The 19234-nt window shown below is 37.3% G+C and overlaps 1 protein-coding gene across 1 annotated transcript; it reads right to left on the reverse strand.

Annotated features, from left to right (window-relative positions):
* Positions 1 to 18348: 18348 nt before the first annotated feature.
* Positions 18349 to 19010, reverse strand: Rtl3 (retrotransposon Gag like 3). The gene is given in 2 exon segments (XM_063245564.1): positions 18349 to 18625; positions 18736 to 19010. Coding segments are annotated over 2 exon segments (552 nt in total).
* Between the last annotated feature and the right edge of the window lie 224 nt (positions 19011 to 19234).

A 19234-nucleotide genomic window follows, 5' to 3' on the forward strand; every position in this document is an offset into this window, starting at 1 on the left:
GCTCCTTTATCCTAACATTTTCCTGGGCTTCTCTCAACAAAACTGTTTTGGGGCCTGAGGTATTTCCCACATTGACTGCCTGTCTGTGGTGTAGAATGGGACAGATACCTGGGTTCATCTGATCCAAGGAGGAAGAAGGGTATGGGGCAGGCATTTCTAGACCTGTGGCTACCATGGGGCTTCCCTGATGACCAGGTGTGCATGGAGATGGGGTTGTTTTTCTCATCCTATGTGTCCACATTGGCTCTCCTGTGATGATGGCAACCATCATGGTGTTTTTATTTGATCCTCTTGGTGTTTGATGTCTGCCTGAAGGAACGAAGGGCCTCCAATGGTGGCCTACAGGTGCATGGGATTTATTTGGCTCCTCCTGCTGGTTGCTTATAGGAAGAAGCCTTCTAGTGGCAGTGCCCAGCAGGTGGAGGCAGATCTGAATAATAATTAAATGTCATAGAATCAGTTGCTCTTGAGAGTGTTTTGTTTACCATGTATTATGTTAAGCTGTGCTCTTAAGGCTAGGACTGCAGATAATTCTGTGTTTGTAATCAGACTTATGTGTGGGAATAAGTGGAGGAAAAATTTATGACATTTACCTACAGAGAGTGTTCACTATACTGCTGTTATAATACCAAAATACATTATACATTCAAAAAAGGAAGAGTCGTAGAGTGATAATTAGTAGAGGTAAAATTTAAGGCTGTGCAGTATTTGGATTGGTTATGGAAGCACCTTGGCAAAAATTTTGAGGGGTGGTGCTGCTAAGTAATGCCTAGATTCTGGAGGGAACTGTTTCTTGATCCCCAACTGCCCTAAAAATCAGTGTGTAATCTGAAAAAAAGAGTGTGCCATTAGTTAGAGAAAAAGAAATCTTCAAAAAATGAAAAAGAAAGCTTGGGGGATGATGAGGAGGTTGAGGTGAGATTAAGGGAACCTGAGAAATGGAATTACTACCCAAATGGTTCCTGAAATTTTTCTTCTGAGTTCCCCCTCATTTTTAGGGTTATTCCACATAGCTTCCTGTGGTTACAATCTTGTTTGATCCTCACCACTAACTTAGGGTAAAATAGCACAGGCCTTGGAGGCCAAGGAAACCTCTCCCACTAACTACCTGTGTGATTGTGGTGAATGAACTAAATTTGTGGGGATTCATTTTGCTCATTGGTAAAATAGGAGAAAATGTACATACTTCATTGAACTCTTGTAAGTAAGGATGAGATAAATAATGTTTATGAATAAGTGATATCATAGGTAGAATGTGTTAGGTTTTCACTGAATTCTTTTTCTAAATTCTAGGATTATGCTAATTTATTTAGTTATTTACCTGCATAAGTGGAAAAATCTCATTCAGATGTTTTCAAAGACAGAAATTCCCATGCAAGAGCTGAAATCACAGAGGAAAATTGTTAGGGTTTTCAGAGACCTCATATCTAGCTTGGAGATCCTACTTTCTCCATCTGCATCAAGTGGTGTGTGTGTGTGAGTGTGTGTGTGTGTGTGTGTGTGTGTGTGTGTATGTGTGCATGTGTAAGTCAAGATACTTGTGTGTCTCAGACCCACAAGAATGTAAGTTCCTTTCCTGAATATTGCTTTGCTTTCTGTGTTCTTAAGGCAGGCAGCATAATTAGCAAGGCAGAACAGCCTGTAAGTGTAGAATTGGATGCTAAAATCTGCATGTACTAAATGCTCATTCTTGCCACTCTATTCCTGTTTGTTGGCAAAGCTAGGGTAGTAGACATGTTCTAGAGCACATTTCCCTGCTGCAGGGAATAAGACCTGGTCATTTTACAAGGAGCATTGGTCACCAAAGTGCGAAGGACTGTGAGAGAATGAGAAAATAAAGAGACAAAGTTAAGGTCAGGTTGAGCCCTTATCCTCCTGATGGGAGGAAAGATACTGTTCAACCAATGTAGCATGTTTATTTATATACTCAGAAAGATGATGTCAGTTTTAACCCCTCTGCCTAGCAATGGCTTGGATTGTCTAGGGGCTTGGTGTTTTTCTGGGCTGTAGCAACTTCTTCACATGACTTGTCCCGGGCACTCTTTGTTTTGGGCACAGTCATGCCCTGGTCATGCCATAGTCCTGCATTTGTGGTCAATTGCCAATTTCAAAGGCTCCCAACATCAAAGGACTTTCACTACCTGCTCCAATGATCTTTGTTTAGTTAGCTTCTGAAGTTCAAAAAGTGCAATGGAAGTAGGTCAAAATGTCTGCCAGTGCTGCTATTGGTTTTATAAGAATTTTCCCTTCTCTTTATCCCTACTGTCAGCATTAACCAGTGTTCCCATAAAGCATCTCCCAATTCCTGTCAATCTCTTCCAAGTCCTTTTCTCAACCTTACATCTATTTCTCCCCATATCTTCTATACTTCACCTAGTCCCAGTCTGAAACCTTTCCTGCTGTATCCATTTCTTCTTACTCCATCACCCTCCCACCTGCCATTGCTGAAATGTTCAAGATCCTACCCAAACTTTGAATCTTTTCCAATTCTCTCATTCCATCCCAGTTTACTAGGCTTTTATCTTTTTCAGTCATCTAAAACAAGAAAGAATTCAAACACAAGTTGAAATTTTCAATGTTATTGATTTTTCTAAAAATATAACGTACAAATTAAAGTTCCTGAAGACTTACAATTTTTATAATTAATAAAATCTATAAGAAAAATGTCAATTTAATAGTTATACTTTTTAGTATTAGTTTTTAATATTTGTTCTTTTGTATATTGTTAGTATAAATTGTACTTAAAATAATTCCACATAATGCAGCATTCAGAAAGGGGAAATATTAGCTTGGTAAAAACAAACAAACAAACAAACAGCTCAAAGTTCTTAGGTTCAATTCATGACCCAAGAGACAGAATTGTTGTACACATATCCTCATTCAATAGCCAGAGTTTCATTGAAAGATTCAGAGAGTGAAAAACGCATAAAAAAGCCACTTTAAGAGAAGACAAGTTGCCAGAAGTCGCTAGCACCCAGAATCTACCCAGCAATTATTTCAACATGACTTCTTCTATTCCACTTGTTTTTTTATTTAAAGAGAAAAGAAAGAAAAACAACATAAACCAAAAAAGGGTAGAAATAATACAGAATTTCAAAGAAAAATATTAATACTAAAAAATTAGTAGTTATAAGTTACATATTGCCTTCTTAGAAATAGTTGTTCAAGTTACAAAATCAAAAACTAGAAAGCAGACACTCAAACATTAACAGTGCAAACCATTCTGTTCAATGACCTAATGGAAACTTCGTAATATGGTCATCTATCTCACACACTTAAATATCCATATAGTTATATCCTTTAGAGCATTTTCCTTCTCTTTCATTTTTACAATACCTATTATGTATTTTGGATCTTACTATTCTTCAGTTTTTATTGTTCTTTTACACTAGAGAGACATTGTGATATTTACAAATGTGAAACTTATTTATTGCACTTCTGTGGATAGCCTCAAGTTGCCTCCATTTATCTACAAAGGTCTCAAGATCATCCTTTTTATAGTAGAGTAATATTCCATTATATTAAAAAAAGCATATCTTTTTCATCTACTCTGCAGTTGATGGGCATTTTGATTGTTTCCAATATTTAGCTATTACAAATTGTGCTACTATAAACATGGGTGAACATATATCACTGTGGCATGATCTTTTCAATTTTGCAGGAAACTATTCAGGAGGGGAATAGCTGGGTTGAATGGAACTTCTAATCCTAGTTTGTTGAGGAGTTTCCATATTGATTTCCATAGTAGTTACACCAGTCAACACTCCCACCAACAGTGGAGAAGTGCTCCTTTTCCCCCACAGCCACATCAACCTTTATTATCAGTTGTTTTCTTGATGGCAGCCATTCTTTCTGGAGTGAGATGAAATCGCAGTGCTGTTTTAATTTGCATTTCTTGAATGACCAGTGATGGTGAACATTTCTTCATGTATTTACTTGTCATTTGTATATCTTCATCTGTGAAAGTGTGTTCATTTCAGATGCCCATTTTTGAAAAGGGACTTTGAATTTGGGAGGCTTGATGTTTTTCAATTCTTTATATACTCTGGATATAAGTCCTTTGAGGGATTTTTGGTTAAAATTCTTTCCCACTCTGTGGCTTTTCTTTTCACTTTGTTGGTAATTTCTTTTGCAGTACAAAAACTTTTTAATAAGATGTGATCTCAGTTGTTGGTTCTTTGAAGTATTTCCCATGTGGTTTGCATTTTGTTTATGAATTCTCTGCCTACCCATATGTCTCCAAGTTTTCTACCTATCTTGTCTTCTAATAGATTTAGTGTTTCTGTTTTAATATTTAGATTTTTGATACATTTTAACTTTACTTTAGTGCATGGTGATAGGCATGGATCTAGTTTCAGTCTTCAGCATTTGGAAAACCAATGTTTCCAACACCATTTATTAAAGAGGCTCTCCTACCAGTGAACATGTTTAGCTCCTTTGTCAAATATAAGGTGGCTGAGTGTCTTTGTAGTTGTGTTTGCATCTTTGAATCTGTTCCACTGATCCTCAGGTGTATTTCTTTGCCAGTACCATGCTGATTCTGTCACTGTGGCTTTGTATTATAATTTCAAGTCAGGAATAAGGCGACTTTTCCTTTCTTACCCAGAATTGCCTTTGCTATTCTATATTTCTTCTGTTTTCAAATGAATTGTAGGAGTGTTTTCTCTAGATCTGTGAGGTATATTAATGGTATTTTGATTGGGATTGCATTGAATCTTTATAACAGTTTTGGGAATATGGCCATTTTCAAAATGATGGTTCTTCCTAACCAAGAGCAAGAAATATCCTTCCATTTTCTAATATCCTCTTCAATCTCCTTTTTTAGCATAGTATAAATTTCAGCATATAGGTCTTTTACATTCTTGGTTAGGTTAATTCCTAAATATTTAATTTTTTTAGAACTATAGCGAAAGGTGATATTTCCATAATTTATCTCTCAGTGAGTCCTTCATTTGTGTACAAGAATGCTATTGATTTTTGAGTCCTGACTATGTTGAGCTACATGGATCAATTTATTACCTCTAGTAGTCTTTTAGTGGAGTTTTTGGTTTTTCTATATAAAGTATTGTGTCATCTGGTTCTTCTATATAAAGTATTGTGTCATCTGCAAATAGTGATCATTTTACTTCTTCCTTTCCTATCTTTATTCCTTTTATTTCTCTCTGTTTTCTGATTACTCTGGCTAATATTTCCAGAACTATATTGAATAGGAGTGGTGACAGTGGACATCATTTTCTTATTCCTGATTTTGGATTGAAAGTTTTTGATTTTTGTCCATTTAGTATAATGTTGGCTGTTGGTTTGTCATAGATGGCCTTTATAAGATTGAAATAGATATCATCTATTCTGTGTTTCTCTAGAGTTTTTATCATGAACTTTATCAAAAGCCTTTTCTGCATCTATTACAATGATCATGTGATTTTTGTTTTTGGCTCTGTTTATGTGATGTATTACATTTATTGATTTCCATATGTTAAACTATGCCTGCATTTCTGGAATAAATCCCTCTTGGTTGTCATGTATAATCTTCTTGATTTGCTACCTTCTATTTGCCAGTATTTTCTTGATAATTTTTGCATCAATGTCCATTAGTGAGATTAGCCTATAGTTCTCCTCTTTGGTGCATCTTTCTCTGCTTTTGTCATCAGAGTAGTACTTGCCTCCAGGAATGAATTAGGGAGGATTGCTTCTATTTCAATTTCTTTGAAGAGTATAAGGAATACTTTCATCCAATATTCTCTAAATTTCTTGTAGAATTGAGCCATAAATCTATCTGGGCCTGGGATTTTCTTTGTTGGGAAGTTTTTAATCATGTTTTCAATTTCAGTAGCTGATATTGGGTTATTCAAAGTTGTTATATAGTGTTGATTGAGTTTGATAGTTTATATGCTTCTAGATATTTGTCTTTTTCCTCTGCATTACATAAGTAGAGATTTTCAAAGTATGTAATGGTGATATTTTGAATTTCCATGGGGTCTGTAGTGATTTCTCTCTTTTCAGTTCTTGTTGCATGAATTTGAGTTTTTTCTTTCTTTTTCTTTATATATTTGACTAGAGGTTTATCAATTTTGTTTACTCTCTCAAAAAACCAGCCCTTTGATTTAATTCTTATTTTTTTTAGTTTCAATTGAATTCATTTCTTCTCTGATCTTTACAATTTACTCTCTTCTGTGAGCTTCGGGTTTGACTTGCTCTTTGTTTTCTAGAAGCTTGAGATGTAGCATCAGGTTGTTTCCTTGTGCTAGCTCCATTTTCTTAATGTGAAAATTTATTGCTATCTATTTGCCTCTTAGGACTGCTTTCATTGTGTCCCACAGGTTATGATACGTTGTATCTGCATTTTCATTGAATTGCAAGTATTGCTTTATTTCTTCTTTAATTTTATCTGTAGCCCACTGGTTGATCAGAGGGTTGTTATTTAATTTCCATGTATTTATGAAGGTTTTTCAATTTGTTTTGTAATTGATTTCCAATTTCAGCTCACTATGATAAGATATACATGGGATATTTTCAATCCTTTTGCATTTACTTAAGAATGTTTATGTATTAATATGTGGTCTGTTTTGGAAAATGTTCCATGTGCAGTTTAGAAGAATGTATATTCTGATGTGGTTGGGTGGAACCCTCTGTAAACATCTACTAAGTCACAGTTTTGATTCAGTTCTATTATATCTTTGTTGACTTTTGGTCTAGTTGATATATCTCTCTGTGACAGTGGTGTGTTAAGGTCCCCTATTACAACTGTATTCTTGTGTATTTGGTTTTTCATGCCCACTAGTATTTGTCTTACATATTTAGATGCTTCTGCATTTGGTGCATATATATACATCATTGTTATTTCTTTTTCTTGAAGTTTTCCATTAAAAATTATGTAGTAACCTTCTTCTTTTTTAATCATTTTACATTTGAAGTTCATATTGTCTGCAAACAGAATAGCTACCCTTGCTTTTTTCTGGGTTCCTGTTTCATGGAATATTGTTTTCCATCCTTTGACTTTTAGTCTATGAGTTTCCTTTTGAGTCATATGTGTTTTTTCTATACATCATATTGTGGGATCCTGTTTCTCAATTTATTCTGTCAAACTATTTCTTTTCATAGGTGAATTGAGACCATTTACATTTATGGATATAACTGATATGTACTAGCTGAACTTTGTAATGTTATGTTCCTGTTATTTCTTTTCTGCTTTTCCCCATAGTTTAATTACTTGCCCTGCCTGATATGTCTTTCTGTTTTTGTTCTGGAGATTTTGGTCATTTTTGTCTCTATCTAGTATGTCTTTCAATACTCTTTCTAAGATTGGTTTGGTGGACATGAATTTCTTCAGTTATTCTTTGTCATGGAACTATCTTTTTCTCCATTAAATTTGAAAGACAGTTTTTCTGGGTACATTAATGTGGGTTGAATGTTGCATTTAGGGCTTGGAATACTGCACCCAAGCTCATCTTAATTTGATGCTTTGGACTGAAAAGTGTCCTGTAATTCTAATGGGCTTTCCTTGATTGGTGAGTTGTATATTTTCCCTAACATCTTTTAGTATTCTGTTTTTGTATTGCATGTCTGGATTTAAATTATTTTTTTTTTAATTTTATTTAAGGAGAAAAAAAAAGCAGAGAAAGGGTACAAGTTATACAGATTTACAGAAAAAAATAAACAGTAGGAAATCACTAGTTAATGGATAACATATTGTCATCTTAGAAATAATTGTTCAAGTCACAAAATTAAAGCTTGTAAAGTGGACATTCCAACAGTGAGACTGCAAATAGTTCTGTTCAATGATCCAACAAAACTCAGTGATATCATTATCTATCTTGTACACTTAAATATACATGCAGTTATATTGTTTAGAGCACTTTCTTTTCCTCTCTTTTGTACAATGACAATTACACATTTTGTGTTTTGTTGCTCCCACAGTTCTTATTATTTTTTGGAAGGGAGTAGAACCAATATGACATAACAGAACAGAGTCAATCAAATCAAAAGGGTGGACATAATAGATAATGTAAAAGCATAATACAAGGTGATCAACAATGGTTACCATAATGCCTCCCGCTATCTCTGATAGAATTGTCTATATCATCAGTTATAATAAAATTGAACAAAACAGTAAAGAACAAAACCGACAAAACCAAAACATTGGAGGCATTATAGGTCTTCAAAAGTAGATAATAGTCAACGAGAATAGGCGTCATAATGAATCTCACTATCTTCACAGCTGTTGCCTAAACTTTCGAACCTGGTACTATCGAGCAAAACAGAATAGGGGGACATCAGTCAAAAACAAGATGGTGAGAGTAATACAGGGCTTTAAATCAAGATAATGGAAAGTCAAAGTGGGTTACTATAATATATCCTGCTATTTTTATTTATTTTTCCCTTAATTAAAAGGATAAAAATAAAAAAGTAAATAATGAAGTGGAGATTGAGATAAAAGAGGGCATAACAGCAAAACAGCGCAGATCAAAACATAAACATTTAAGCAGAATAGTGTTTCACCACAAGATAATCCTGACATAAAAGTAGTTACCATATTGTCTCTTTCCTTGAAATCTTTGAGTATAACTTTATATACTGTAGCGTCAAATATATCAAAACAATGTAAAACCATTTAAGAGAATGACAGCATTACAGGGTATTTCGAATCAACTAACAGAAAATGAACAATGGTTTCTATATAATCTCCTTGTCTTTTTTTTTATTTAAGAGGAAAAAGAGAAAAACACAAAACAAAACAAAGCGGTGTAAGGGTACACGTAATACAGAACTACAAACAAAACAAAACAAAACAAAAAAAACATAACAGTAAGAAATCACCTGTTAGTAGATTACATATTATCATCTTGAAAATAGTTGCTCAAATCACAGTATCAAAGAATACAAGGTGGACATTCAAACAGGGAGACTGCAAACAGCTGTGTTCAATGATCCAAAAACATTGATATAGTCAGCTATTTAACAGCCCTAAACACACTTTTTTTGGGGGGGAGAGAATACAGTCAAATATGGCAAAACAAAGCTGTCAGTCAATACCAAGGATAGACATAGCACATGGTGTAGAACAGAGTACAAGGTTATCAACAATGGTTATCAACGTTGTCCCTTGTTTCCTTAAAAAGAATTGTCTATCTCATTAGATATTATAAAGTTGGACAAAACAGTAGAGAACAAGACCAATAAAACTTAGGCATTGTAAACATTACAGGACTTCCAAAGGAGACAATAGTCAAACCAGAATGGGTATCTTAGTGAATCTTATTGCCTTCAAAGTAGTTGCCTATGTCTTCAAACTTGATACTATCATATAGAATGGAACAGAGTCTAATCAGTCAAAACAAGATCGTGGGAGTACTACAGGACTTCACAACAAGTTAATAGGAAATCAAAAAGAGTTACTATTTATATATCCTAATTTTTAAAATTTTTTTCTTTAATTAAGACAAACATAAGAAATGACTAAATAATTTTTTTAAAACAATAAGGGGGGGATTGAGATAAAACAGGACATAACAATATAACAATAGAGGTCAAAGCACGACTGTTTCAGCAACCTAGTACTTCACCACCATATAACACGACTTAATAGTAGTTACCATAGTGTCTGTCTTTTTCCTTGAAATATTTGGATAAAACTTCATATACTCTGGCTTCAAATATTTTCATATCAAGAAGCCCAGAATAAAGCCTTTCTAATTAATGAGTGAAAACTTTATAAGGCTTCAAGGCCACCTAATGGGGAATCATGATTACCCTTATTTTTATATATTTGAATCATTACTTACATTAGGGAAACTATTCGGTATTCACACATGCGAGATTGATTTATTTCACTTATGAATATGGTCTCAAGCTGCGCCCATTTATTGATAAATATCTCAATGTGATCTTTCTTTATAGCTGAATAATACTCCATTGTATAGAAATACCACACTTTTCTATCCATTCCTCAGTTGATGGACACTTGGGTTGTTTCCAAGATATGGCGATTACAAATTGTGCTGCTATAAACATAGGTGCACATATATCACTGTGGTATGATGCTTTCAGTTCTTCTGGGAATATGCCTAGAAGTGGAATAACTGGAATAAATGGGATTTCCAGTCCCAACTTTTTGAGAAATCTCCAGACAGATCTCCACAAAGGCTGTACCAGTCTACACTCCCACCAACAGTGCAGGAGAGTTCGTTTTTCCCCACAGCCTCTCCAGCATTTGTTGTCGGTTTTCTTGATCCTGGCCATTCTTTCAGGAGTGAGATGGTATCTCAGTGTGGTTTTAATTTGCATTTCTCTAATGACCAATGATGATGAGCATGTTTTCATGTATTTATTTGCCATTTGCATTTCTTCATCTGAGAAGTGCGTATTCATCTCAGATGCCCATTTTTGGATTGGATCTTTGAATTTTGGAGGTCTGAGTTTCTTTAATTCTTTATATGTTTTAGACAAAAGGCCCTTGTCTGAGAGAGTTCACTAAAATCTTTTCCCAGTTTGTGGGTTTTCTTTTCACTATGCTGGAGATTTCTTTTGACATGCAGAAACTTTTTAATAAGAAGTGGTCCCAGTTATTGATTCTGGGAAGAATTTCCCGTGCGGTTTGAGTCCTGTTCATGAATTCTTTACCTACTCCTATGTCTCCAAGGTTTCTACCTAATTTGTCTTCCAATAGATTTAGTGTTTCTGTTTTAATATTCAGATCTTTGACCCATTTAGATTTTAATTTAGTACATGGTGATAGACATGGGTCTAGCTTTAGTTTTCGGCAAATGGAGAGCCAGTTTTTCCAGCACCATTTATTAAAGAGACTGTCGTTCTTCCAGTGAACCTGCTTGGCTCCTTTATCAAAGATAAGGTGGTTGAGCGTGTTTGTAGTTGTGGTTGTATCTTCTAATCTATTCCACTGATCTTCGGCTCTGTTTTGATTCCAATACCATGTTGATTTTACTACTGTTGCTTTGTAGTATAACTTCAAGTCAGGGATTGTGATGCCTCCTGCTTTGTCTTTGCTGCTTAGAATTGCCTTTGCGATTCTAGGTCTCTTCTGGTTCCAGATGAAATTTAGGAGTGATTTCTCTAGATCTATAAGGTATGTTGATGGTATTTCTATTGGGATTGCATTGAATCTGTATAACAGTTTTGGGAGAATGGCCATTTTCACAATGTTTATTCTTCCTATCCATGAGCAAGGGATATATTTCCATTTTCTGAGATCATCTTCAGTTTCCTTTTTCAGTGTATTATAATTTTCACTGAATAAGTCTTTCACTTCTTTCGTAAGAGTAATTCCTAAATATTTCATTTTTTTGCTTGGTAATGTGAATAGTCCAGTTTCTCTTATTTCCCTCTCTGTAATTTTGTTGTTCGTGTATAGGAATGCTATTGATTTCTGAGTATTGATTTTGTATCCAGCCACATTACTGAATTTATTTATTGTATCTAAGAGTATTTCAATGGAGTTTAGGGGGTCTTCTATGTAGAGTATCATGTCATCTGCAAACAATGATAATTTAACTTCTTTTCCTATCTTTACCCCTTTTATTTCTCTCTCTTGCCTAATTGCTCTGGCTAGTACTTCCAGTACTATATTAAATAGGAGTGGTGATAAAGGACATCCTTGTGTTGTGCCCGATTTTAAAGTAAAGGCTTTCAATTTTTGGCCATTTAGTATGATGCTGGCTGTTGGTTTGTCATAAATGGCCTTTATTATATTGAGGTCAAGACCATTTATTCCAATTTTCTGTAAAGTTCTTATCATGAATAAGTGTTGGACCTTATCAAAGGCTTTTTCTGCATCTATAGAAATGATCATGTGATTCTTATTTTTGGCTTTATTGATATGGTGGATTACATTTATTGATTTGCGTATGTTGAACCATCCTTGCATTCCTGGGATGAATCCCACTTGGTCATGGTGTATAATCTTCTTGATGATTTGCTGGATCCTATTTGCCAATATTTTATTGAGGATTTTTGCATCTGTGTTCATTAGGGAGATCGGTCTATAGTTCTCTTTTATAGTTGGGTCTTTCTCAGGTTTTGGTACTAGAGTAATATTTGCTTCCAGGAATGACTTAGGAAGGATTGCTTCCCTTTCAATTTCATTGAATAGTTTGAGGAGTGTCGGCATTAGGTCTTCTTTATATTTCTTGTAGAATTCTGCAGTGAATCCATCTGAACCTGGGCTCTTCTTGGTGGGTAAGGACCCAATTACATTTTCAATTTCATTAGCAGAGATTGGGTTATTCAACAGTTTTATATCCTCTTGATCTAGCTTTGGTACTTCATATGCTTCTAAGAATCTGTCTATTTCTTCTGTGTTATCAAACTTTTGAGAGTAGAGGTTTTCGAAATAGGTGTTGATGATGCTCTGTATTTCTATTGGGTCTGTAGTGATTTCTCCTTTTTCATTTCTTATTGCATGAATTTGAGCTTTTTCTTCCATTTTTTAAATAAGGTTGGCTAGGGGCTTATCGATTTTATTTATTCTTTCAAAGAACCAACTCTTTGATTCGTTGATTCTTTGGATTGTTTTCTTAGTCTCTATTGCATTGATTTCAGCTCTGATTTTTATAATTTCCTCTCTTCTTTTGGCTTTGGGCTTGACTTGCTCTTCTTTTTCTAGCTGTTTGAGGTGTAGCATCAAGTTATTTATTTGTATTGGTTCTGTTTTCCTGATGTGGGAACTCAGTGCAATAAATTTTCCTCTCAGAACGGCTTTCACTGCATCCCACAGAGTCCGGTAAGTTGTATCTGCATTTTCATTTTCTTTTAGGTATTGTTTAATTTCTTCTTTAATTTCTTCTGTGACCCACTGATTACTCAAGAGTGTGTTATTTAGTTTCCATGTGTTTGCGGAATTTTTGCAGTATCTTTTATCATTAATTTCTAGTTTCAGAGCGCTATGATCCAATAATATGCAAGGGATGATTTCAACTCTTTTGCATTTGCTTAAATATGTTCTGTGAGCTAATATATAGTCTATTTTAGAAAATGATCCATGTACTGCTGAGAAGAATGTGTATTCTGATGTTGTTGGGTGGAACATTCTGTATATGTCTATCAAACCCATTTGTTCACAGGTGTGATTCAGTTCTGTTATTTCTTTGCTCATTTTCTGTCTGGTTGATCTGTCCCTTGGTGTCAGTGGTGTATTAAGGTCTCCTGTTCCAATTGTGTTACTGATAATTTGAGTTTTCATTTCTGTTAATAATTGTTTTATATAACTGGGTGCTCTGGAGTTTGGTGCGTATATATTTAAGATAGTTATCTCTTCCTCTTGGAGTTTTCCCCTTACGAGTATGTAGTGACCTTCTTTGTCCTTTATGGTCATTATTGGTTTAAAGTTCACATTTTCTGCACACAGAATGGCTACTCCTGCCTTTTTTTGGATTCCTGCTGCATGAAGAATTGTTTTCCATCCTTTGACTTTCAGTCTGTGAGTATCCTTCTGGGTTAGATGGGTTTCCTGTAAACAGCATATGGTTGGATTTTGTTTCTTGATCCATTCTGCTAGTCTGTTTCTTTTGATTGGTGTGTTGAGACCATTTACATTAATGGTTATTACTGTTAAATGCTGATTAATTGTAGGAATGTTATCTCTCTGCTGTTGCATCTTTATCTTTCTGTTCTGTTTAATTATTTGCTTTGCTTAGTGGTTTTTTCCTTTTTGTATCTAAACTGTCTTTCAATATTTTTTGCAGGGTTGGTTTGGTGTTCATGAAGTTCTTCAGCTGTTCTTTGTCATGGAAGTATCGTATTGCACCATCTATTTTGAATGATAGTTTTGCAGGATATATGAGTCTTGGTTGGAAATCATTTTGCTTTAGGATCTGGAATACTTCACTCCATGCTCTTCTTGACTTTATCGTTTGTGCTGAGAAGTCTGCTGTGATTCTGATAGGTTTTCCTTTATAAGTGATTTGTCTTTTCTCTCTGACAGCTTTTAATAATCTATTCTTGTGTTGGATTTCTGGGATGGTGATTATTATATGTCTGGGTGTAATTTTATTTTGGTTATGACTGTTTGGAGTTCTATATGCTTCACTGATCCTGATGTCAGTTTCTGATCTCATGCTTGGGAAATTTTCAGCTATTACTTCTCTAAATATCCTCCTGACATCCTTCAAGTTGTCTCCGTCTCTTTCATTAATCCCTATCATTCTTATGTTATTCTTCTTTGCATCGTCTTGCAGTTGTTGAATTGTTGTTTCCTGATTCCTTTTCCTGAAAGATCAAAAGATCTTTCCTTTCCTGTTCATTAGCTGCAATCCTGTCTTCAAGGTCTGAAATTCTATCTTCACTTTCATTAAGGCAGTTTTTACAACTTTCAGTGGAGTTTTTTACTTCCTCTATATCTCTGTGCATCTGCATTATGTATTCTGTTTGTTTCTTATATTGCTTGTGTAGGGATTCTATCTTTTGGTTTAGTTCCTCCAATTTTGTATCTGTGTTTTCTTTAGATATATTTAGAATCTCTTTCATTTCTTTTATCACTTCTTCTTTTATCTGGGAGATTATTTCGAGTTTGAATTTCTTTAAAGCTTCCTGGAGTTGCTTGTCAATTTCAGTAGCTATTGTGTCCGATATATGAGGTGGATGGGATATATTTTCTTCTATATACATCGCTCCTAGGGTTTCTTGAGATGGGCTGGAGGTTTGAGGTTGTAATTTTTTCTTTCGTTTTGTCATTTTCCTATATTTCTGTGTTTCAAGTGTTATTTGAAAGCTTCCTCAGGATCTGTTGAAAATCCCCTTCTATGTTTGGAGCTACTGAGACTCTGGAACCACGCTACCCCAAGCCATTGGGCCTACAGAACCAGTGGCCCTCCTCTGCCTGCTCAGAACTCCGCAGTTCCAGACAAGCTGGGCCTCAGGGACACTGTGTGCCCACCTGCCCCTTGGAAGCTCCACAGTTCTTCAATTGCAGCCAGGTTAGGGTACTCACCACAGGCCGTAGTGCCTCAGGAACCTGTGGACCCTCCCTGGTTGCAGAGATATCCACAGTTCTCCAGACACATGGAGAGGCCGATGCAGGTACCCCAAATCTGCCCAGCTCCTCCTCTGCAGACCAATGGCCAAGCGCGGCAGCTAAACAGGCTGGGCTAGGCTGATAGTGTGGGCCCGCCCACCCGTCGGCAGCTCAGCAGTTCTCCAAGTGAAGCCAGAATGGGGAGGCTGATGTGGAAGCCTCAAACCCACCTCTCCCCTTCACTGCACCTGGAAGCCTGGGGGGACTCCAACAGTCTGGGCGGAGATATCCAGAGTCCTCCAGACACGTAGAGAGGCCGGTGAGGGCACCCCAGATCTGCCCAGCTACTCCTCTGCAGACTGATGGCCAGGCGCGGCAGCTAAACAGGCTGGGCTAGGCTGATAGTGTGGGCCCGCCCACCCGTCGGGAGCTCAGCAATTCTCCAAGTGTAACCAGAATGGGGAGGCTGATGTGGAAGCCTCAAACCCACCTCTCCCCTTCACTGCACCTGGAAGCCTGGGGGAACTCCAGCAGTCTGGGCGGAGATATCCAGAGTCCTCCAGACACGCAGAAAAGCCAGTGAGGGCACCCCAGATCTGCCCAGCTCCTCCTCTGCAGACCGATGGCCAGGCGCGGCAGCCAATCTCCTTGTCTTTAAAAGTTTTTGCTTATACTATCATACATAATAAACCCAATAAGATACAACCTGTTTAGACCAATGGAGACAGAAGAACAAAAGCTTGATGAGACTTCAAAACACGATGATACTAAATCAGTATTACCTATTAAGACGTCATTTTCTCCAAAATAGCTATTCCTATCATTCAATCTTCTCTGCCTCATTTCTGTTGAGCTCTTTTTCTGTCATTAGTTGTCAGTTTGTCTTCTTCATTTTGTTTTCTGCTCCATTCATTGTGGCCTCTCTGCCACTATTTCAGTATTCTTTGTATTTTTCTTTTTTAGAATATCCTGTAGTATTCTCTGTAGAGTTGAATTGGTGGTTGCATATTCCCCTAGTTCCTCTTTATCCTGGAAGCACCTTGTTTTTCCATCAATTTCTAGGGACAGTTGTGCAGGATATATCAATCTTGGCTGGAGGTTATTATCTTTCAAAGCTTGAATTATTTCCCCCCACGCTCTTTGTGATATGATGGTTTGTGCCGAGAAGTCTGCTGTAATTCTGATGGGTGTTCCCTGGTAAGTGGTCTGTTTCTTGTCTCTGATGGCTTTTAATATTCTGTTCTTGTATTGAATTTCTGGAATTTTGATTATTATATGCCTGGGTGTAGCTCTGTTTGGGTTGTAGGTGGCCGGGGTCCTGTATGCTTCATACAACTGAGTATCTTTACCTTTTGCTAAATTAGGAAAATTCTCCTGGACTATTTCTGTGAGTAGCTTTTGTAGTTCATTTGTTTGTGTCCCTACTTCTTCTTTTATGTTCTTAATTCTTAAGTTATGGATCCTCTTATCATCTTCTAGTCTTTGTATTATTGCTGTGTGTTTCTTTGTTACTTTTAAGAAGTTGTTCATTTCATTCTGCCATATTACTAATCTGCCCTCCAGTTCAGATAGTCTGTCCTTAGTTTCTTTCAAGCTGTTATGCCAGTTTTCGATAGAGTTTTTAGCTTCCTGGTAGTCTCTTTGAACCTGCTTCACGTATTCTATGCTTTCTCTGTTTTCTCCATCAAACAATTCTCCCCTCTTTTTCTGTTCTTCCATTCCACCATCTGTTTTTTCTTTGGTGGTGCTTAGCATTTCTCTAACTATTCTGCTTATTTCTAGCTTCAGGTCATTAATAACTTCATTCTTGAACTCATCTATGAGGCCCTCTAGATGGCGCTTTATGTCTATTGGTGCGGTGACCGCTATTGCCTGTTTCTCAGGATTTGGGGGCCAAAGGGCCTTTCTTGTTGCTCCCTCTTCCCATATTCTTTGTCCCTTATATATGCAAGCGTATATAGGAGGCCCAGCTTTCCTCCCTGTCAGCCACAGCCTGATCGAATTAGCTAGGTGTTCCCGCCCACCGCAGCACACCAGGAAGTTGCAGACCAGGCAGCCTACGCGGGACCTTTAATTTTCTCCGAGTTGGGGGAGGACTTATTGGCACACTCCCCAACCTGTCTGATGTTCTCTGTGTGGAGGGGGGGTTCACTCACCCTCTTGCCAAGTTTGTCAAAGTCTTACAGTTGGAGGGAGATTCACAAATGCTCCTATTTACCCACCTGCAGACCTCTATTTTAGGGGCAAACTCACCACACTGACTGGAGCTTTCTGAGGTCTTCTGTTTGGGGGAGGTGTTCCTGAGTTTCCCCTTGAGCCAGCATGGTATTACGCTGTAGTCCAAGTTTCTGGGAGAAGAGTTGGGAGCCAAAGATCAACAGCATTACTAGGTCCGGGAGGTTTGTGTGGGGGTCCCTGAGGGGTGGGCTGAAAGTGGTGATCCAAGCATGGGGGGTGAGCATGGGAAGCATGGGAGTCCTAGGTGGTCTGAGATGAGGGGCAGGCTGGCAGTGGTCTAGGTGTCAGCAGGATATGCCTTCTAATCCACTTGTATCTGAGCCAATTGTGGTGACAGTAACCTGATGGAAAAGACATAGCATGGATATTCCACTAGACATGTGGGTCATTTGTTTCAAACCAGCGGATTTCAAGAATCAGAGGGCATCTTGTCTCCTGAGTAATGTAAAACTGTATCTCTTCAATGTGGTTTTCAATTTTGACTTCAACAGGTGTCATTTTCTTCATTACAGGTCCATTTGGCAGTGGATGGCCACCCACCCACAATCTTGAGTATCAGATGGAAGATGTTATTATGAATGTGCATCTTCTCTGGAAGAATCACAGAATGGTCAGTGCTGTTTCTGTGGGAGTTTGAATCCACCATTGCTTGCTCAAGGAACTGTCATCATCCCAGTAGTATTTAAAGAGTTAACCAGAGGATACAGGACATGGGTACTGGAAGAGAAAAGAATTCATATTTTTTGTGGATTGGCCCTTCTGGGGTCCCCTGTACTGCTAGACCTCACTGTTTATTCCCTGCCTGGCATGATGAAGCTTGGCAGGACAGTCTGCAAAATAAATTGGATGACCAGAGTAGAGGCACAAATGACTGTAATTACAATAAGTCTGTTTAGTTTACTGAGGTGTGGATAGTTTCTTGAGCCTTGCACAAGCTGGTCCACAGCTAGTAGACTCTCAGGTGCACCTCTACCTTCTGAAGGACTTTTCCCTAATGAGTTGGGATGACATTTATCACTTAACATCTCTTCTAGGTTGAGGTACTGAGTGACCAGATTGTATAGAATAGTGGATGGGGTTGTGCAAGACAATTCAGTTTGGATAAAACTGGTAAATATTCAAAATTAGATGAATAAAATACTTTCATCTCAGTTAAGCTCTTGAGCGATGAAGTAGAAATGGGTTGCACACTGGTGGACAAGGCCCTCCTTTTGGCACAACTGATGAATATGGTGATTGGCATATTGTGTGTTTTCTGGATTGTCAAGAGTATACTGGAGCACTTGTAAGAAACTTTCAAATTGCTCCATCAGGAAGTTTCAGATATCCAGTATCTTTCTTCCTGCATCACCTGAGGAGCAACTGCCAACAAAGCTCTCCAGAGATAATTAAGTGGGATATAGGTGCATGCTAAATCTCATGTAACTGTGAGTTTATCCAGAAACTCAGGAAGCATTTGGACATGCCAACTAAAGGGTGATGAATATTCTAGAGGAAAAACTATAACCTCCAACTCCTTGAGGACTCATGGGAACTATGAAGCTGCTGATGTCTTGACAACTATTAAAGTCTTCAAAGACTTCTGGAGTGACAAGCATACTAAGAACTCCTGGACCTTTGAAAGATCCAGATGCTTCTAGGAGACTTGTGGCTCCAGAGAACCCGGGGCTGCTGGAGCTTCAAGGTGCTCTAGGTGTTGTGAGTTCTGACATTCTGGTGTCTTTTGGGCCTCCTTAGCATTTGGGAGATCCTTGTGTTCTAAATTCTGGTGCTCCTTAAATATCCTAAGTGTTTGAGTTGCTTCCAACATGGGTGTGCATATATCACTGTGGTATGATGTTTTTAAATTTTCTAGGAAAATATCAAGAAGTGGAGTAGCTGGGTATGGTGGAACCTCTAACCTTAGTTTTTTGAGGAATCTCCATATTGATTTACACAGTGGTTGCACAAGTCCACACTCCCACCAAGATTGGAGAAGGGTTCTTTTTTCCCGATAACCCATCCATAATTTGCTATTGATTGATGTCTTGATGG

The sequence above is a fragment of the Cavia porcellus genome, unplaced genomic scaffold, assembly GCF_034190915.1.
Source record: "Cavia porcellus strain 051 isolate PalLab524CR breed Dunkin Hartley unplaced genomic scaffold, mCavPor4.1 scaffold_3, whole genome shotgun sequence".
Lineage (NCBI taxonomy): Eukaryota > Metazoa > Chordata > Mammalia > Rodentia > Caviidae > Cavia > Cavia porcellus.